Here is a 21,906-nt window from a genome sequence, read left to right as displayed (position 1 = left end):
TACTGTGTTTGGGCAAGTTACTTTTCTGAACCTGTGTTTCCTCATAATTATATATTCTGGTTTCTTAGGATTTATTGAAATATTCACTCATCAAATATTTATTATTATTATTATTTTTGAGACGGAGTCTGGTTCTGTCCTGAGCTGGAGTGCAGTGGCACGATCTCCGCTCACTGCAAGCTCCGCCTCCTGGGTTCACGCCATTCTCCTGCCTCAGCCTCTCAAGTAGCTGGGACTACAGGCGCGTGCCACTACGCCCGGTTGATTCTTTGTATTTTTAGTAGAGACGGGGTTTCACCGTGTTAGCCAGGATGGTCTCGATCTCCTGACCTTGTGATCCACCTGCCTCGGCCTCCCAAAGTGCTGGGATTACAGGCGTGAGCCACCGTGCCCAGCCATATTTATTATTTTTAAAAACTTTTTATTAAGATATCATTTATATACAGTAGAGTGAACCAATCTTAATTGTGCAGTTCAATGTGTACACCCGTGTAAGTACCACCAAGGTATGGAACATTTTCAGAAGGCTCCCTTGTGTCTTTCCCAATCAGTACCCTCCAGAGGTAACCGATGTTCTGACTTGGATCACCAGAGGTTAATTGTTTTATTTTTTATTTTTATTTTTTTGGGAAAAGGTCTCACTGTCACCAGTCTGGAGTGCAGTGGTGCAATCATAGCTCACCGCAACCTCGAACTCCTGGGCTCGAGATCCCTTCTCCTCAGCCTTCTGAGTAGCTGGGACTACAGGCGCACGCCACTATGCCCAGCTAATTTTTTTTTTTTTTTTTTTTTTGAGACAGTCTTACTGTTGCTCAGGCTGGAATGCAGTGGTGCGCTCTCGGCTCACTGCAACCTCTCCCTTCTGGGTTCAAGCGATTCTTGTGCCTCAGCCTCCCAAGTAGCTGGGATTACAGGTATGTGCCACCATGTCTGGCTGATTTTTTTTTTTTTTTTTTTTTTTTTTGGGAAACAGAGTCTCGCTCTGTCGCCCAGGCTGGAGTGCAGTGGTGTGATCTCAGCTCACTGCAAGCTCCGCCTCCCGGGTTCACGCCATTCTCCTGCCTCAGCCTCCCAAGTAGCTGGGACTGCAGGCGCCTGCTACCTTGCCCCACTAATTTTTTGTATTTTTTTTTTTTTTTTTTTTTAGTAGAGCCGGGTTTTCACTGTGTTAGCCAGGATGGTCTCGATCTCCTGACCTTGTGATCCGCCCGCCCACCTCAGCCTCCCAAAATGCTGGGATTACAGGCGTGAGTCACCGCACCTGGCCCTCAGTTTATTCTTTGTCAAGATTGTTTAAACTGTTCTGGGGCCCATGCCTTTCTATATACATTTAGAATAAGCTTGTTTATGTCTACTAAAAGTCTTAGTGGGATTTTTATAGGAATTGCATTAAACCTAAGATAATGTTCTGTGCTCCCAAAGGTTGAAGAAAAAAAAACAACAACCTAGGATCAGTTTGGGGAGAGTTGATATGTTTACTATGTTGAAGCTTCCAACCCGTGGGCATGGTATGTCTCTACTTATTTAGATCTTTGATTTCTTTTGCTAGTTATTCAAAAAACAAAACCCCATAAAACAACTTATGTATAAATCTATCCACACACCTGCAGTGAACTCATTTTTGACAAAGGTGCCAAGAACATACACTGGGGAAAAGACAGTCTCTTCAATAGATAGTGCTTAGAAAACTGGATATCTATATGCAGAAGAATGAAACTAGGCCTCCATCTCTTGCCATATACAAAAATCAAATAAAAATGTATTAAATGTATTAAATCTAAGACCTCAAACTATGAAATTACTACAAGAAAACTTTGGGGAAACTCTCTAGGACATTGGTCTGGGCAAAAACTTCTTGAGTAATATCCCATAACCACAGGCAACCAAAGGAAAAATGGACAAATGGGATCACATGAAGTTAAAAAGCTTCTGCACAGCAAAGGAAACAATAAAGTGAAGAGACAACCCACAGGATAGGAGAAAATATTTGCAAACTACCCATCTGACAAAGGATTAATAACCAGAATATATAAGGAGCTCAACTCTATAGGAAAAAAATCTAATAATCCAATTTAAAAAATGGGCAAAAGATTTGAATAGACATTACTCCAAAGAAGACATGCAGGCTGGGCACGGTGGCTCAGGCTTGTAATCCCAGCACTTTGGGAGTCCGACGCAGGTGGATCACCTGAGGTCGGGAGTTCGAGACCAGCCTGACCAACATAGAGAAACCCCATCTCTACTGAAAATACAAAATTAGCTGGGCGTGGTGGTACATGCTTGTAATCCCAGCTACTCAGGAGGCTGAGGCAGGAGAATCACTTGAACCTGGGAGGCAGAGTTTGCAGTGAGCCGAGATTGTGCCATTGCACTCCAGCCTGGGCAATAAGAATGAAACTCCATCTCAAAAAAAAAAAAAGACATGCAAGTGGAAAACAGGCATATGAAAAGGCGTTCAACATCATTGGTCATCAGAGAAATGCAAGTCACAACTACAGTGAAATATCTCACCCCAGTTAAAATGGCTTATATCCAAAAACACGTAATAGGAAATGCTGGCAAGGATGTGGGGTAAAGGGAACCCTTGTACACTGTTGGCGGGAATGTAAACTAGTACCAGCACTATGGAGAACAGTTTGGAGGTTCCTCAAAAAACTAAAAGTATGCTGCTGGGCGCGGTGGCTTATGCCAGTAATCCCAGCACTTTGGGAGGCCGAGGCGGTGGATCATGAGGTCAGATTGAGACCATCCTGGCTAACACGGTGAAACCCCGTCTCTACTAAAAATGTAAAAAAATTAGCCAGGTGTGGTGGCAGGCGCCTGTATCCCAGCTACTCGGGAGGCTGAGGCAAGAGAATGGTGTGAACCCGGGAGGTGGAGCTTGCAGTGAGCTGAGATGGCACCACTGCACTCCCGCCTGGGCGACAGAGCGAGATTCCATCCCAAAAAAGAAAACAAAACAACTAAAAGTAGAGCTACCGTATGATCCAGCAGTCCCACTGCTGGGTATGTATCCAAAAGAAAGGAAATCAGTATATTGAAGAGATATCTGCACTCCCAGGTTTGTTGTAGCACTATTTACAATAGCCAAGATATGGAATCAACCTGTGTCCATCAACAGATGAATGGATAAAGAAAATATGGTACTTATACATAATGGAGTACTATTCAGCCATAAAAATGAATGAGATCCTGTCATTTGTAACAACATGGGTGAAACTGGAGGTCATTATGTTAAGTGAAATAAGCCAGGCACAGAAAGACAAACATTGCATGTTCTCACTTACTTGTGGGATCTAAAAATCAAAACAGTTGAGCTAATGGAGATAGTAGAAGGATGGTTACTAGAGGTTGGGAAGGGTAGTGGGGGATGGTGGGGAGGTGGGGATGGTTAGTGGGTACCAAAAAAAAAAAAAAAAAGAATCAATAAGACCCAGTATTTGATAGCACAATAGGATGACTTATAGTCAATAATAATGTAATTGTACATTTTAAAATAAAAGAGTATAATTGTATTGTTTGTAACACAAGGATAAATGCTTGAGGGGATGGATACCCTATTTTGTATGATCTGACTTACATATTGCATACCTGTAACAAAGCATCTCATTTATCCCATAAATATATGCACGTATGTACCCACAAAAATTAAATTTAATAAAACATATAAGACTTATATGCTAAAAACTAAAATGTATGTTAGAAAATTTAAAAATGCTGCAAGATTTTTTTGAGGATTATTATTATTTTTTCTGAGACAGGATCTTGCTCTGTCACTCAGTCTGGAGTGACTGCAGCCTTGATCTCACGGGCACAAGTTATCTCCCACCTCAGTCTCCTGAGTAGCTGGGACTACAGGTATGCAACACCATGCCTGACTGATTTTTAATTTTTTTTTGTAGGGACGGGGTCTTGCTGTGTTGCCCAGGCTGGTCTCAAACCCCCTAGCTCAAACAGTCCCCCTGCCTTGGCCACCCAGAGTGCTGGAATTACAGGCGTGAGACACTGCACCCAGCCTGAGCATTATTTTTAAATTATAAAATGAGCACAGACTTGTAGGAATTTTGAATAAAGGAGAAAAATACGTATACATTCACCACACTAAATTATTCCAAGGTTTGCATAATTTTTTTTTGTTTTGTTTTTGTTTTTTTTTGAGACAGAGTTTTGCTCTTATTGCCCAGGCCAGAGTGCAATGGCATGATCTTGGCTCACCGCAACCTCCACCTCCCGGGTTTAAGCGATTCTCCTGCCTCAGCCTCCTGAGTAGCTGGGATTACAGGCATGCACCACCACGCCTGGCTAATTTTGTATTTTTAGTAGAGACAGGGTTTCTCCATGTCGGTCAGGCTGGTCTCGAACTCCCGACCTTAGGTGATCCGCCCGCCTTGGCCTCCCAAAGTGGTAGGATTACAGGCGTGAGCCACCGTACCCAGCCTTTTTTTTTTTTTTTTTTTTTTTTTTTTGAGACAGAGTCTTGCTCTGTCGTCCAGGCTGGAGTGCAGTGGTGGCTCAATCTCAGCTTAGTGCAACCTTTGCCTCCTGGGTTCAAGTGATTCTTGTGCCTGAGCCACTCGAGTACCTGAGATTACAGACATGTGCCACCATGCCCAGCTAATTTTTGTATGTTTAGTAGAGATGGGGTTTCACCATGTTGGCCAGGGTGGTCTTGAACTCCTGACCTCAGATGATCTGCCAAAAGTGCTGGGATTACAGGGGTTGAACCACTGCAAAGAAGTATTTATTGATCCCCTATCATTTGCCACGGCATTTGGTAGGTGCTGGGACTGTTTCTTCCTTGCCTTCCTTAAGGCTATAGTCCATTGAGAAAGACGGACATTTCTTTCTCGATGAAAAATCACGCAAATGAGTGTGTAATTAAAACTGTGTTAACTGATTTTGACAGAGGTGCATGGTACTTTGAAAATGTATAGTAGAGGTATTTGACCAATTTGGGGAGCCAAGAAAGATTTCTCTGAGAAAGTTATTCTTCTGAAGGATGAGAAGGAATTAACTAGGTGAAGGGGAATGTTGGGGAATCTTCCATTCATAAGAAGCAAGTATAGAGGCCTCATGACAGTAAAGGAGTATGGCTGGGGCTTAAGAACTGTGAGAGAGCTTAGAAAGAGCAATCTGGCAGGAGGGCAGATAATATGGGACATACTTTGTAGACTATGTTAAGAGCAAAAATGTCCTAACTATAAAAGTAGTGGGAAAACATTGAAATGGTTTTTTTTTTTTTTTTTTTGAGACAGAGTCTCGCTCTGTCGCCCTGGCTGGAGTGCAGTGGTGCAATCTCCGCTCACTGCAAGCTCCGTCTCCCTGGTTCACGCCATTCTCCTGCCTCAGCCTCCTCAGTAGCTGGGACTACAGGCGCCCGCCACCACGCCCGGCTAATTTTTTTGTAATTTTAGTAGACACGGGGTTTCACTGTGTGAGCCAGGATGGTCTCGATCTCCTGACCTCGTGATCCGCCCGCCTCGGCCTCCCAGAGTGCAGGATTACAGGTGTGAGCTACCGTGCCCGGCCTGAAATGTTTTAAGTAGTGGAGTACTTTAAGATTTGCAGTTGAAAAGATAACAGCTTTGGTGTGTAGAGATTGGAGGGGAACGGTGGTAAAAGTAAGGAACCCAGTTATGAGTCTGTTAAAATTGTCTACACGAGAGTTGTTGGTAGCTTGGATGGTGATAGTGGTGAAAATGAAAAGAAATGGAGAGGTTAAAGAGAGGTATAGGAGGTGAAATCAATTGCACATAAGGATGAATTGGATATGAAAAATGAGGGAAAGAGAGTTAAAGATAACATCTTGGTTCTGTACAGGGCTGGAAGGTGTGTACTAGCTTTCAAGTCTGCCCCAACTCTTTCCTCAGGGCTCTCAAATTTGTGTGTGTGTGTGTGTGTGTGTGTGCGCACGCGTGCACATAGATCCCGCTGAGCAGGGTTATGTGGGCCTATTGTGGTCTCTGCTGTGCATTTCAAAAGCCTCTGACCATTCTGGGATATTTTGAGAGTTTATGAATCCTCCTATGGCTGTCTTATTTCATGGAGCTTCCTGATAAATCTCTGACTCATCTTCTCATTTGTTGCTTGTCTCAGGTAAGACCCAATGGCAGGCAATTGGCCACTAAGATTGGAGTAACGATACTCCACATCTCATCTGTTCCCTTCAGCTGTCGCAGTGCAGTGGTTGGTACTCATATTCTGTCCTTCCCTGGTTAAACTACTGGACTCATAGTTCAACCTGTGATTTGAACTGAGGAGTAGGGTACTGAATATGGGAGTTGATCCTAGGTGTGAATCACAGAGACTCATGGTATTCTTACCCAAAGTTCAGTTGTTTTCATGAGTGAACATTTCTTAGTTTGTTTTATGCTTTTGGTCAGTTTCCAAGTGCTGAAATGGTTGTTTTGACTGTTTTGGGTTAGCTTTATAGTTTTCTTGGGAAGAGATTTGTCAACCTCCTTACATGGTCGTGATGGTAACCACAAGTCCTTTTTTAGTTTGTTTATTGACTTAACACCACTCAGTGACTGTTTTGAGTTTTCATCAAGGTATATAACTGTGTAATCACCTCCACAATCAAGATAGAGAACATTACCTCAAAAGTTACCCTCCTGCGCCTTACCAGTAATTTCTCTTCCTCTTCTGACCTGGCTCCAGGCAAATGCTGGTCTGTTTTCCTTTAACTGTTGATTAGTTTTTTTCTAGTTTCATACAGGTAGAATCATAGTTTGTAGTCTTTTAGACATTGCTTCTTTTGCTCACCATAATGTCTTTGAGATTCATCTGTGTCGTTGGATGCATCAGTAGTTTGTTCCGTTTTATTGTTGAGTAATTTTTCATTGTAGAGATATGTCTCAATTTGTTTATTCACATGTTGATGGATATGTGGGTTATTTCCAGTTTTTGTCCCTTATGACTAAGGCTGCTATGATGAACATTCACGTCTTTATTTCTCTTGAGTAAATACCTAGGAATGAAATGGCTGGGTAATGTAGTAGATACATGCTTTACTTTTTAAGAAACTCCCAAACTGTTTTCCAAAGTGGATGTACCACTTTATATTCCTTTTTTTTTTTTGAGATGGAGTTTCACTCTTGTTGCCCAGGCTGGAGTGCAATGGCATAATCTCGGCTCACCGCAACCTCTGCCTCCCAGGTTCAAGCGATTGTCCTGCCTCAGCCTCCCAAGTAGCTGGGACTGCGGGCTCCTGCCACCATGCCTGGCTAATTTTTTGTGTTTGTAGTAGAGATGGGGTTTCACTGTGTTAGCCAGGATGGTCTCGATCTTTTCACCTTGTGATCCGCCTGCCTTGGACTCCGAAAGTGCTAGGATTACAGGCGTGAGCCACCGTGCCTGGACTTTTTTTTTTTTTTTTTTTTGAGACAGAGTCTTTCTCTGTCGCCCAGTCTGGAGTGCAGTGGTATGATCTCGGCTCCTGAGTTCAAGCAATTCTCCTACCTCAGCCTCCTGAGTAACTGGAATTACAGGTGCATGTCACCACACCCAGCTAATTTTTGCATTTTTAGTAAAGATGGGGTTTCACTGTGTTGGCCAGGCTGGTCTCAAATCCTTGTCCTCAAGCAGTCTGCCTATCTCGACCTCCCAAAGTGCTGGGATTACAAGTGTGAGCCACCATGCCCAGCCCACAAGTTGTCATTTCATCTGTTGATGGAATCTGGGTTGTCTTTGGTGTTTGACATTATGGAAAGAGCTGCTATGAACATACATATACAAGTTTTTGGGTGGTAATGTTTTCATTTCTACTGGGTAATTAATAGTAGTGGAATTGAAGCAAAGTTAAAAAGAGAAAAACAAGTTTTCCTGTACTTGGCTGACTCACTCCAAGGCCAGCAATAGGCAGGGCCCTGGCAGAGCCTTGATAACACTATCTGAAAAGCCAGAGCCCAAAGGAATGAGCTCCAGATACTCTCCCAGCACACTGCCCCCCACACCCCCGCCCCAGAGTGAGGATAAGAAAAGAAAACAAATTCCATTCTCATAACTATTTCTACAAATACCTGTGTTTCACAAGTTTTGTAAGTTCCTGTTTTCCCTACAGTGCAGCTGCAAGATCACAAGCTATGCCTGCGTTGCGAGACCTGTCGCAATTTAATTAACTGCCTTTGTTCTGCTTCTGTAAGCCTGCTTGCCTGCCCCATGAGTTTCGCACCGTCACATTCCCACCGCACCATTCAAACTAGCCAACTCCCTTTCAGAAGTGTGTATAAAAGTCAAGCCCTGTCTTTGTTGAGGGCTCAGCCTTTGGATGTTAATTTGCTGGGCTGGTGGCCACCTAAAGAAAATCCTCCTGTTCCATGCATTGGTCTCTCCAGTCTCCAGATTCCCGCAACAGAATGACTGGCTTACGTGACAGTTATACTTTTTTTTTTTTTTTTTAAAGAAACTGCCAGTTTTCCAAAGTGGTTATGCCATTTTACATTCCCATTAGCAGTATATGAGAGGTTCATTATGTTCTGCATTCCTGCCCACATTTGTACTGTCACTATTTTCAATTTTAGCCATTCTAATGGATATACAGTGTTAGGCCATTGTAAATTTAATTTGTACTTTCTTGATGAATAATGATATTGAATATCTGTTTGTTTTTCCTTATTGGCCTTTAGTATATCTGCTTTTGTGAAGTTTGTTAATATCGCTTGCTTGTTTTAAATATTGGTTTGTCTTTTTTTATTTTTTCTTTTGAGATAGGGTCTCAGTGTGTTGTTCAGGCTGGAGTGTAATTTTTGGAATCCACCTAGAGATGTAAAGTGACATAGCCAGCCTCCCAGTGTTTATGTGTTTAATAAGCATGTTTATGCTGCATTACCCAAGTGTTTTTTACTATTTCATCCTTTTCACACTTTGATTTTTGTATGCTTTCTTCTTTTTTTTTTTGAGATAGAGTTTCACTCTTGTTACCCAGGCTGGACTGCAGTGGTGTGATCTTGGCTCACTGCAACCTCTGCTTCCTGAGTGCAAGCAGTTCTCCTGCCTCAGCCTCCCAAGTAGCTGGGACTACAAGTGCCTGCCACCATTCCCAGCTAATTTTTGTATTTTTAGTAGAGACGGGGTTTCACCATGTTGACCAGGCTGGTCTCAAACTCCTGACCTCAGGTGATCCTCCTGCCTCACCCTCCCAATGTGGTGGGATTACAGGCATGAGCCACCGCGCCTGGCAGATTTTTGTATGTTTTCCAGTACACAAAATACATACATTAGTATTCATATAGTTAAAAAAGTAAATATACATATGTTGTGGTTGTGCCTTACAAATTATCAGTAGAGATACTTTATAATTATTAGACTTTAAGTCTTTCAGTTCTGGGGTACATGTGCAGAACGTACAGGTTTGTTATATAGGTATATTCGTGCCATGATGATTAGATATATTTTTAAAAGGTAAGAAAATATTTGTGCCTGGGCATGGTGGCTCACATCTGTAATCCCAGCACTTTGGGAAACCTGGGTGGGAGGATCACTTGAGCCCAGGAGTTCGAGACCAGTCTGGGCAATGTAGTGAGACCTTGTCTTTACAAAAAATAAAAAGTAAATTAGCTGGGTGTGGTGGCACATGCCTGTGGTCCTAGCTACTTGGGAGGTTGAGATGGAAGAATTGCTTGAGTCTAGGAGGTTGAGATTGTGGTGAGCCGTGTTGGCCTCATAAAGTGCTGGGATTACAGGCATGAGCCACTGCACCCGGCCAAGAATTTTCTTTTTTTTTTTTGAGATGGAGTCTTGCTCTGTTGCCCAGGCTGGAGTGCAGTGGCACAGTCTTGGCTCAACCCCTGTCTCTGGGGTTCAAATGATTCTCATGCCTCAGCCTCCCCAGTAGCTGGGATTATAGGTGCACACCACCATGCCCAGCTGATTTTTGTATTTTTAGTAGAGATGAGGTTTTGCCATGCTGGTCTCAAACTCCTGATCTCAGGTGATCCACCTGCCTCAGCCTCCCAAAGTGCTGGGATTACAGGCGTGAGCCAACATTTCTGGCCCAATAATTCTTTGTATATTCTGGATACAAGTCTTTTGCAAGATAAATGTATTGCACATATTTTCTTCCATTCTATGGTGGCTTTTTGTTTTCTTTTTTGATACGGGGTCTTACTCTGTTGCCTAGGCTGGAGTGCAGTAGCGTGACCACATCTCATTGCAGCTTTGACCTCCCTGGTTCAGGTGATCCTTCCACTTCAGCCTTCTGAGTAGCTGGAACTACAGGTGTGTGCCACCATACCCAGCTAATTAAAAAAAAAAATGTTTTTTTTTTATAGAGACAAGGCCTTGCTATTTTGCCCAGACTGTCATTCTGTGGCTTCTTAATGGTCTTTTTTTAAAGAGCAGAAGTTTTAAATTTCAATAAAGTCAAATTTATCAATTTAAAAAATTTCTTTATGTCCTAAGAAAGCTTTATTTACTCAGTCACCTTTTTTTTTTTTTTTTAAGTTGAGACAGGATCTCACTATGTTGCTGAGGCTCGTCTTGAACGCTTGAGTTCTAGTGATCCTTCTGCCTTGGCTCCCCAAAGTGCTGGGATTACAGGCATGTGCCACTATTCCTGGCCAAATCTTGATAGTTCTACACTCTTTTGGGTCTTTCGCTCCTTTGAGAATTCAATAAAAAATATAAAAATTTTTCCAAGGAAGATACAGAAAAAACCAATTTTACACACAATTTTAGTTAATCCCCTGAAGCCAATCTATAGATTCTTTAAGGGCTTTTGGATTGACAGGTTAAGAACTCTTGGCTGGCAGTTCTCTAAGTATTAATCTATCTCTTCTTTTGAGATGAGGTCTCACTGTGTTGCCCAGGCTAGAGTGCAGTGGCGCCATCATGGCTCAATGCAGCCTCCACCTCCCTAGGCTCAGGTGATCATGCCACCTTAGCCTCTCAAGTAGCTGGGACTATAGGTGTGCACTACCACACCTGGCTAATTTTTAAAATTTTTTTGTAGAGGTGGGGTCTTTCTTTTTTTGAAACGGAGTCTCGCTCTGTCTCACAGGTTGGAGTGCAGTGACACAATCTCGGCTCACTGCAAGCTCCGCCTCCCAGGTTCAAGCCATTCTCCTGCCTCAGCCTCCCGAGTAGGTGGGACTACAGGTGCCTGCCACCACGCCCGGCGAATTTTTTGTATTTTTAGTAGAGATGGGGTTTCACCGTGTTAGCCAGGATGGTTTCGATCTCCTGACCTCATGATCTGCCCGCCTCGGCCTCTCAAAGTGCTGAGATTACAGGTGTGAGCTACCGCGCCTGGCCTTTTTTTTTTTTTGAGACGGAGTTTCACTCTTGTTGCCCAGGCTTGAATGCAGTAGTGCCACCATGCCTGGCTAATTTTGTATTTTTAGTAGAGATGGGATTTCTCCATGTTGGTCAGGCTGGTCTTGAGCTCCCGACCTCAGATGATCGAGAGGCAGTCTTTCTGTGTTGCCCAGGCTGGTCAGATCTGTCTTCTCAATTTGCCAGATTTCATAATCTTTCCCCTCAGTTGTCTTTGCTGTTTCTCCCCAAAGAGATTTACTCTTTGGGTAGTCTTCATTATGGTAGTAGCAGACCTGAATCTAAAAAGGTAGAGTAAGGTAAATTAAAACTGAGGCCGGGCTCGGTGGCTCATGTCTGTAATCCCAGCACTTTGGGAGGCTGAGGCAGGCGGATCACGAGGTCAGGAGATCGAGACCATCTTGGCTAACACGGTGAAACCCCATCTCTACTAAAAATGCAAAAAAAATTAGCCGGGCGTGGTGGCGGGCGCCTGTAATCCCAGCTACTCAGGAGGCTGAAGCAGGAGAATGGTGTGAACCTGGGAGGCAGAGCTTGCAGTGAGCCGAGATAGCGCCACTGCAGTCTGGCCTGGGCGAAAGAGCAAGACTCCGTCTCAAAAAAAAATAAAAATAAAATAAAAAATAAAACTGAGGACTTGATTAGTCATGATGGCTTGTGCCTCTAATCCTAGCATTTTAGGAGGCCAAGGCAGGAGGATCGTTTGAGGCCAGGAGTTCAAGACCAGCCTGGGCAACATAGCAAGACCCCCATCTCTTTAAAAAAAAAAAAACATTAGCTGAGTGTGGTGGTGTACTCTTGTAGTCCTACCTACCTGGGAAGCTGGGGCAGGAGGATTCCTTGAACCTAAGAGTTACAGGTTGCAGCGAGCTATGATCATACACATTGCATTCAAGCCAAGGCAACAGAACAAGCCCCTATCTCAAAAAACAAAAACATAAATATAAAATGTATTTATATTAGAAATATGGCAACATTTGTACAAAGTTGCATTTGTGTTTTTTCCATTTCTGTTATAGTTTGGGGTTTAGAAAAGTCACTTCTTGCGAATTAATATAAAATTAATTTATTTTAGGAAGTACAAATATGTCATCTTATTTGTGTTTTAATTTGTGTAACGGTAACTTGATAGGTTTTTAACCTTTTCCTGCTGCTATAACAGAATATCTTAGACTGGGTAATTTATAAACAATACAATTTTTTTTGTTCACAGTTCTGAAGTCTGGTAAATGTAAGATCAAGGTGCCTGATGAGGGCTTGCACTCTGCTTAAAAGGTGGGACCTTCTTGCTGTGTCTTCACATGGCAGAAGGGTAAAAGGGGCAAACAGGTTCTCTTAGGCCTCTCTTATAAGGGCACTAGTCCCATTCATGAGTGCTGTGTCTTCATGACTTCCCTAAGTCCCCATTTCTTTCTTTCTTTTTTTTTGTAATAGAGTGTCGCTCTGTTGCCCAGGCTGGAGTGCAGTGGCTTGATCTCGGCTCACTGCAAGCTCCGCCTCCCGGGTTCACGCCATTCTCCTGCCTCAGCCTCCCGAGTAGCTGGGACTACAGGCTCCTGCCACCACGCCTGGCTAATTTTTTTGTATTTTTAGTAGAGACGGGGTTTCACCATGTTAGCCAGGATGGTCTTGATCTCCTGACCTCATGATCCGCCTGCCTCGGCCTCCCAAAGTGCTGGGATTACAGACGTGAGCCACTGCGCCTGGCCCCAGGCCCCATTTCTTACCAACACGTTGGGGATTAGATGTCAGCATATGAATTTTGGAGGGACACAAACATTTAGACCATAGTGGATAGGTCGTATCTAGTTATCTAGTGAGATGTTACTGCTTTAGTATGAATTTATGTATACTTAAATAATAACTGGCTACCTCTGCATTGCATATGCAATAAATATTCTGTTAACTGTATTTAAATACAGAAGTTAAAAGTATATTTCTTTTTTTTTTTTTTTTGAGATAGGGTCTTGGTCGGTTGACTAGGCTGGAGTGCAGTGGTGTGATCTTGGTTCACTGCAACCTCCATCTCCTGGGTTCAAGCAATCCTCCTGCCCCAGCCTCTCCAGTAGCTGGGTCTGCAGGCATGTGCCACCACACCCAGCTAATTTTTGTATTTTTAATAGAGATGGGGTTTCACCATGTTGTCCAGGCTGGTCTCAAACTCTTGTCCTCAGATGATCCTCTCACCTTGGTCTCCCAAAGTGCTGGGATTACAGACTTGAGCCACTGCGCCTGGCTAATTTTTTCATCTTTGTAATTTCTTGTTCTTTAGTCATTAAAAATATGCATTAAATGCAGAAAAGGACGTTTGTGTGTCGAGTTTTACCATGGGGAATGATTTTGTAAATTGTAAGCATCTGGGTGTGTATGTTGTTAGTATCCCTTAATTTAGAATTTTTTAATCCTTTAAGTGTTTTTTTTTAGAAAAACTTTTAATGCTAGTATTGTACAGACTACTTCTGATAATAAGATGTAACAACCTCCTTAGGAGTAGTTGAATGGTTTGAGAAGTTTGTTACAAAGTTAAGGTGGCTTTATTTAAATCTGTGATTGAGTCAGTGATTCTCTGCTCTGGCTGTAAAATAAAATCATCCAGGGCTCCCCTTTTTAAAAAATTGAGGTAAAATTCACCTAACAGACCGGGCACGGTGGCTCACCCTGTAATCCCAGCACTTTGGGAGGCCAAGGTGGGTGGATCATGAGGTCAAGAGATCGAGACCATCTTGGCCAACATGGTGAAACCCCATCTCTACTAAAAATACAAAAATTAGCGTGGCGTGGTGGCACATGCCTGTAGCCCCAGCTGCTTGGGAGGCTGAGGCAGGAGAATTGCTTGAACCTGGGAGGTGGAGGCTGCAGTGAGCAGAGATCGCACCACTGCACTCCAGCCTGGCAACAGAGTAAGACTCTGTCTCAAAAAAAAAAAAAAAAAAATTCACCTAACAAAATCTACCATTTCAGTCATTTTAAGTGTACAATTTGGTGGCTTTTAATAAATTCACAGTGTTGTGCAATTACCACTTTCTAATTCCAGAACATTTCTATCATCCCCAAAATAAACCTTATATCCATTAAGCAGTCATTGTACATTTTCCCCTACCTCCTTTTCTGGTAATCACTAATCTGCTTTTTGCCTATGGATTTGCCTTTTCTGGATGTTTCTTATAAATAGAATCATATAATATGTGCTTTTTATGTCTGGCTTCTTTCGCTTGGCATGTTTTCAAGGTTCATCCATGTTGTAGCATGTATTAATACTTCATTCCTTTTGTTTCCCAATAGTGGCTACACCATTTTCCATCCTTTCAATAATACAGTGTACTAGAGTTCCAGTTTCTCCAGCATCCTTACCAACACTAGTTATTTTCCATTATTTAAAAAATAGCCAGCCATCAGAGTGGGTATAAAGTGATATTTCATTGTGGTTTTGATTTGCGTTTCCCTCATGATTAATGATTTGAGGTTTTTTTTTTTTTTTTTTGGACAGGGGCGTAGTCTGTCACCCAGGCTGGAGTGCTGTGGCACGGATATTGGTTCACTGCAGCCTTGACCTCCTGGGCTCAATTGATCCTCCACCCTCCCACTTGAGCCTCCCAACTAACTGGGACTACAAGTGTGCCACCACATCTGGCTACATTTCGTATTTTTTGTATAGGGTTTTGCCATGTTTCCTGGGCTGGTCTCAAACTCCTGGGCTTAAGTGATCCACCAGTCTCGGCCTCTCAGAGTTTTGGGATTACAGCCCACTCTGCTGGGCTACTTTTACGTTTGATGTCTTTTTTTTTTTTGTGAGACAGGGTCTTGCTCTGTTGCCCAGGCTGGAGTGCAGTGGTGTGATCACAGTTTACTGCAGCCTCAACCTCCTGGGCTTAGGTGATCCCTCCTCCTTAGCCTGCCAAGTAGCTGGGACTACAGGCATTAGCCGCCATGCCTGGCTAATGTTTATTTTTATTTTATTTTTTTGAGACAGGGTCCCACTCTGTCACCCAGGCTGGAGGGCAGAGGTGTGATCTTGGCTCACTGCAACCTCTGCCCTGGGTTCAAGCAGTCCTTCTACCTCAGCCTCCTGAGTAGCTGGGACTACCTGTATGCACCACCATGCCTGGCTAGTTTTTATTTTTTTATTTTTTGGTAGAGATGGGGTTTCACCATGTTGGCCAGGCTGGTCTCAAACTCCTCACCTCGAGTGATACACCAGCCTCAGCCTCCTAAAGTGCTGGGATTATAAACATGAGCCACAGTGCCCAGCCAGAAATATAATTTTTAAAATTTCAGTTTTGATTGTTTATGTCTAGCATATAGGAATGCAATTGGTTTTTGTATGTTGACTTGTTTCCTGCATTGATACAAGGCAAGATGAACCTTGATGAACTGTTGATTTTGTTGTTGTTGTTGTTTTGAGATGGAGTTTCGCTCTTGTCGCCCAGGCTGGAGTGCCAATGGCACGATCTTGGGTCACTGCAACCTCCGCCTCTGGGTTCAAGTGATTCTCCTGCCTCAGCCTCCCAAGTAGCTGGGATTACAGGTGCCCGCCACCACGCCTGGCTAATTTTTGTATTTTTAGTGGAGACAGGGTTTCACCATATTGGCCAGGCTAGTCTCAAACTCCTGACCTCAAGTAATCCGCCCGCCTCAGCCTCCCGAAGTGCTGGGATTACAAGTGTGAGTCACTGTACCCGGCCTATAATAGTTTTTTAATGTGTTTCTTAGTGTTTTTTTTTTAAACACAGGTCATGTCCTCTGCAAATCGTGATAGTTTTACTTCTTTCTAAGTTGAGTATCTTTTATTTCTCTTTGCTTAATTGTTCTGCCTAGAACCCTGAGTATAATGTTCAATGATTAAAGCAGACATTGTTTTTTTTAAGACAGAACCGTGCCCTGTTGCCCAGCCTGCAGTAGCTGGGACCACAGGCATGCCACCATGCTGAGCTAATTTTTTAATTTTTTGTAGAGACAGGGTCTTGCTATGTTGATGAGGCTGGTCTCTTAACTTGTGGGCTCAAGCCATCCTCCTGCTTTGGCCTCCCAAAATACTGGGATTATAGGTGTGAGCCACTGTGCCCAGCCTTTTTTTTTTTTTTTTTTTTTTTTTGAGACAGGGTCTTGCTCTGTTGCCCAGTTGCCTAGGCTGAAGTTCATTGGCATGATCATAGCTCATGGCAGTCTCAAACACACTCAAGCTATCCTCCTGCCTCAGCCTCTTGAGTAGCTGGGACTGTAGGTGCTCACCACTGTGCCTTACTAACTTTTTTTTTTTTTTTTTTTGAGATGAAGTCTTACTCTGGCACCCAGGCCGGAGTGCAGTGGCACAATCTCAGCTCACTGCAATCTCCACCTCCCGAGTTCAAGTGATTCTCCTGCCTCAGCTTCTGGATTAGCTGGGATTACAGTCACGCACCACCATGCCCAGCTAATTTTTGTGTTTTTAGTGGAGATGGGGTTTTACCATGTTGGCCAGGCTGGTCTCGAACTCCTGACCTCAGGTGATCAGCCCACGACGGCCTTCTATCCTGTAGAGACAGGATGCCATGTCTTGTCTCTACAAAAAAAAAATATGTTGCATAGGATGGTCTCAAATTCCTGACCTCAAGTGATCCTCCTGCCTTGGCCTCCCAAAGTGTTGGGATTACAGGGGTGAGCCACTGCGCCTAGCTGAAAGGAAACATTCTTGTCTTGCTCCTTGTCGAAAGGAGAAAGCATTCAGTCTTGTACCTTTAAACATGATGTTAGCTCATTAGTTGTGGGATTTTTGTAGAAGTCCTTTATCAGGTTGAGGCATTTGGTATTTAAAAAATCTTAACCTAGGTAACATAGTGAGATCCTATCTTATAAGGAATAAAAAGTAAATTAGCCAGGTGTGCTGGCACACCCCTGTGGTCCCAGCTGCACAGGAAGCTGAGGTGGGAGGGTTGTTTGAGCCAAGGAGGATGAGGCTGTGGTTAGCTACGATCATGCCACTGCACCCTAGCCTGGGTGACAGAGCGAGACCTTGTCTCAAAAAAGAAAAAAACTTGTAGGTAAATTATAATATGTAGTCAAGAAAAGCAGTTATCTAAATTGATGTTTAAAGAACTAGGATACATGACTATATTATTGATACTGAAATTTCACCATGGAGAATGAGATTTGTATACTTATATAGTTGGTTTTTTTTTTTTTTGAGACAGAATTCCCCTCTTGTTGCCCAGGCTGGAGTGCAGTGGTGCGATCTCAGCTCACTGCAACCTCCGCCTCCTGGGTTCAAGTGATTGTCCTGCCTCAGTCTCCTGAGTAGCAGGGATTACAGGCATGCGCTACCACGCCCGGCTAATTTTTGTATTTTTTAGTAGAGACAGGGTTTCACCATGTTGGCCAGGGTAGTCTCCAACTCCTCACGTCAAATGATCCACCCGCCTCAGCTTCCCAAAGTGCTGGGATTACAGGCGTGAGCCACTGTGCCCGGTCTATGTTTCTCTCTATAGAAAAAAAAACATTTTTTCCCTATATTTTTCTAAAAAAATATTCCTCTATATTTTTATTTTTTGTATTTATTGATCATTCTTGGGTGCTTCTTGGAGAGGGGGATGTGGCAGGGTCATAGGATAATAGTGGAGAGAAGGTCAGCAGATAAACACGTGAACAAAGGGCTCTGGTTTTCCTAGGCAGAGGTCCCTGCGGCCTTCCGCAGTGTTTGTGTCCCTGGGTACTTGAGATTAGGGAGTGGTGATGACTCTTAACAAGCATGCTGCCTTCAAGCATCTTTTTAACAAAGCACATCTTACACCGCCCTTAATCCATTTAACCCTGAGTTGACACAGCACATGTTTCAGAGAGCACAGGGTTGGGGGTAAGGTTATAGATTAACAGCATCCCAAGGCAGAAGAATTTTTCTTAGTACAGAACAAAATGGAGTTTCCTATGTCTACTTCTTTCTACACAGGCACAGTAACAATCTGATCTCTCTTTCTTTTCCCCACATTTCCCCCTTTTCTTTTCGACAAAACCGCCATCGTCATCATGGCCTGTTCTCGATGGTCGCTGTCTCTTCGGAGCTGTTGGGTACACCTCCCAGATGGGGTGGCCGGGCAGAGGCACTCCTCACTCCTAGATGGGGCGGCCAGGCAGAGGCGCTTCCCACATCCCAGATGATAGGCGGCCGGGCAGAGGCGCTCCTCAGTTCCCAGACGGGGTGGCCGGGCAGAGGCACTCCTCACTTCCTAGATGGGGCAGCCGGGCAGAGGTGCTCCCCACTTCCCAGACGGGATGGCGGCCGGACAGAGGCACTCCTCACTTCCCAGACGGGGCGGCTGGGCAGAGGCGCTCCCCATTTCCCAGACGGGGTGGCGGCCGGGCAGAGGCGCTCCTCACATCCCAGACGGGGCGGCTGGGCAGAGGCGCTCCCCATTTCCCAGACGGGGTGGCGGCCGGGCAGAGGCGCTCCTCACATCCCAGACGGGCCGGCCGGGCAGAGGTGCTCCCCATTTCCCAGACGGGGCGGCTGGGCAGAGGCGCTCCTCACTTCCCATTCGGGGCAGCCGGGCAGAGGCGCTTCTCACTTCCCAGACAGGGCGGCCGGGCAGAGGCGCTCCTCACTTCCTCCCAGACGGGGCGGCTGGGCAGAGGCACTCCTCACTTCCCAGACGGGGCGGCCGGGCAGAGGCGCTCCTCACTTCCCAGACAGGGCAGCCGGGCAGAGGCACTCCTCACTTCCTCCCAGACGGGGCAGCTGGGCAGAGGCACTCCTCACTTCCCAGACGGGGTGGCTGGGCAGAGGTGCTCCTCACATCCCAGACGGGGTGGCGGCTGGGCAGAGGCGCTCCTCACTTCCCAGACGGGGCAGCCGGGCAGATGTGCTCCTCACATCCCAGACGGGGTGGCGGCTGGGCAGAGGTGCTCCTCACATCCCAGACGGGGTGGCGGCTGGGCAGAGGCGCTCCTCACATCCCAGACGGGGCGGCCAGGCAGAGATGCTCCTCACATCCCAGACGAGGTGGCGGCCGGGCAGAGGCGCTCCTCACATCCCAGACGGGGTGGCGGCCGGGCAGAGGTGCTCCTCACATCCCAGATGGGGTGGCGGTTGGGCAGAGGCGCTCCTCACATCCCAGACGGGGCGGCCAGGCAGAGATGCTCCTCACATCCCAGACGGGGTGGCGGCCGGGCAGAGGCGCTCCTCACATCCCAGACGGGGTGGCGGCCGGGCAGAGGCGCTCCTCACGTCCCAGACGGGGCGGCCGGGCAGAGACGCTCCTCACATCCCAGACGGGGTGGCGGCCGGGCAGAGGCGCTCCTCACATCCCAGACGGGGTGGCGGCCGGGCAGAGGCGCTCCTCACTTCCCAGACGGGGTGGCGGCCGGGCAGAGGCGCTCCTCACATCCCAGACGGGGTGGCGGCCGGGCAGAGGCGCTCCTCACTTCCCAGACGGGGTGGCGGCCGGGCAGAGGTGCTCCTCACATCCCAGACGGGGTGGCGGCCGGGCAGAGGCGCTCCTCACTTCCCAGACGGGGCGGCCGGGCAGAGACGCTCCTCACATCCCAGACGGGGTGGAGGCCGGGCAGAGGCGCTCCTCACATCCCAGACGATGGGTGGTCGGGTAGAAACGCTCCTGCCTTCCGAGACGGGGTGGCGGCCGGGCAGAGGTGCTCCTCACTTCCCAGACGGGGTGGCCGGGCAGAGACGCTCCTCACATCCCAGACGGGGTGGCGGCCGGGCAGAGGCGCTCCTCACATCCCAGACGATGGGTGGTTGGGTAGAAACGCTCCTCCCTTCCGAGACGGGGTGGCGGCCGGGCAGAGGCGCTCCTCACTTCCCAGACGGGGCGGCCAGGCAATGGCGCTCCTCACCTCCCATTCGGGGCAGCCAGGCAGAGGCGCTCCTCACTTCCTCCCAGACGGGGTGGCCGGGCAGAGGCGCTCCTCACATCCCAGACGATGGGCGGCCAGGCAGGGGCTCCTCACTTCCTAGACGGGGTGGCGGCCGGGTAGAGGCGCTCCTGACTTCCCAGACGGGGCGGCCGGGCAGAGGCACTCCTCACATCCCAGACGGGGCGGCCAGGCAGAGGGGCTCCTCACATCCCAGACGATGGGCAGCCAGGCAGAGACGCTGCTCACTTCTTAGATGGGGTGGCGGGCGGGCAGAGGCTGTAATCTTAGCACTTTGGGAGGCCAAGGCAGGCGGCTGGGAGGTGGAGGTTGTAGCGAGCCGAGATCACGCCACTGCACTCCAGCCTGGGCAACATTGAGCATTGAGTGAGCGAGACTCCGTCTGCAATCCCAGCACCTCGGGAGGCCGAGGCAGGCAGATCACCCGAGGCCAGGAGCTGGAGACCAGCCCGGTCAACACGGTGAAACCCGGTCTCCACCAAAAATACAAAAACCAGTCAGGAGTGGCGGCGCGTGCCTGGAATCCCAGGCACTTGGCAGGCCGAGGCAGGAGAATAACGGGAGCCTGAGGCAGGGAGGTTGCAGCGAGCCAAGATCATGGCAGTATCGGCAACAGAGGGAGACCAAAGAAAGTAGGGAGAGGGGGAGGGGGAGGGGGAGAGGGAGAGGGCTATATTTTTAATGAGTAGTAGACAAGTTAAGAAATGCAGTTTTGCTTCTGTTAGATAGGGTTATCTTTTTCTTTTACAAGATTAAATTGAGGCTGGGCATGGTGGCTCACTCCTGTAACCCCAACACTTTGGGAGGCCAAGGCGGGCAGATGACCTGAGGTCAGGAGTTCAATACCAGCCTGGCCAACATGGTGAAACCCAGTCTCTACAAAAATACAAAAATTAGGCTGGATGTGGTGGCTCATGTCTGTAATCTCAGCACTATGGGAGGCTGACACAGGTGGATCACCTGAAGTCAGGAGTTTGAGACCAGCCTGGCCAACATGGTGAAACTCTGTCTGTACTAAAAATGCAAAAATTAGCCAGTGTGGTGGCGTGTGCCTGTAGTCCCAGCTACTCGGGAGGCTGAGGCAGGAGGATTGCTTGAACCTGGGAGGCAGCGGTTGCAGTGAGCCAAGATTGTGCCATTGCACTCCAGCCTGGGCAACAAAGCGAGACCATCTCAAAAAAAAAAAGACTAAGTTGAATAGCTTCTAGAAAACTTATACTTTAAGTAAATTATGATCTTTTTATTCTAGACAAAATTATTCTCCTTTTATTCTAGACAAAAGGATGCCACGGAGAAAGAAAAAAGTTAAAGAAGTCTCCGAATCTCGGATCCTGGAGAAGAAGGATGTGGAAACTACCAGTTCTATCAGTGTGAAGAGGAAGCGTAGACTTGAGGATGCATTCATTGTGATATCCGATAGTGATGGAGAGGTTAGTGAAGTAGAGCTGAAAAGTAGAGCTGTAGCTCTCAAACTATGCTTCTTTACCCATGGGGAGTTTGTTTCATGACTGACTTCACCTTAATGCCAGCTCACCAAAACCATGAAATTTTTACTCAGCTTTGTTTTAATTTGTAAATGGAGTGAAGAATTACTTAAGGTAGTAATCCTGTTGCTTGGTTGAGGATGGATCATAGTTCTTCAGTTTTATAATATAGTAATCCAAAGTGGCATTTTGGAACTATTTGAATCATCTAAATCAATTGTAAATCTTAGTTTTCATGTGTCTAGAAAGTGAGAGGAAAAACACGTGAATATTCTTAAGTCTCTTGATA

General features: G+C 46.1%; 1 protein-coding gene across 11 annotated transcripts in view; it reads left to right on the top strand.

Moving 5' to 3' along the window:
- Positions 1-21,906, top strand: part of UIMC1 (ubiquitin interaction motif containing 1) — a 120,065-nt gene that overhangs the window by 20,567 nt on the left and 77,592 nt on the right. For 9 of the 11 annotated variants that reach the window (XM_019027939.4, XM_031011332.3, XM_031011333.3 and 6 more), the window contains one exon: positions 21,409-21,563. In XM_019027939.4, the coding sequence (XP_018883484.4) occupies positions 21,417-21,563 (147 nt within the window). In that variant the 5' untranslated portion in view covers positions 21,409-21,416. Of the gene's footprint in view, positions 1-1,405; positions 1,509-21,408; positions 21,564-21,906 lie in introns of those variants that run through there. The other 2 variants (XM_055386333.2, XM_063706996.1) reach the window with 2 other exon arrangements.

Source organism: Gorilla gorilla, chromosome 4, assembly GCF_029281585.2.
Source record: "Gorilla gorilla gorilla isolate KB3781 chromosome 4, NHGRI_mGorGor1-v2.1_pri, whole genome shotgun sequence".
Lineage (NCBI taxonomy): Eukaryota > Metazoa > Chordata > Mammalia > Primates > Hominidae > Gorilla > Gorilla gorilla.
This window is presented reverse-complemented; position numbering and strand designations above follow the sequence as displayed.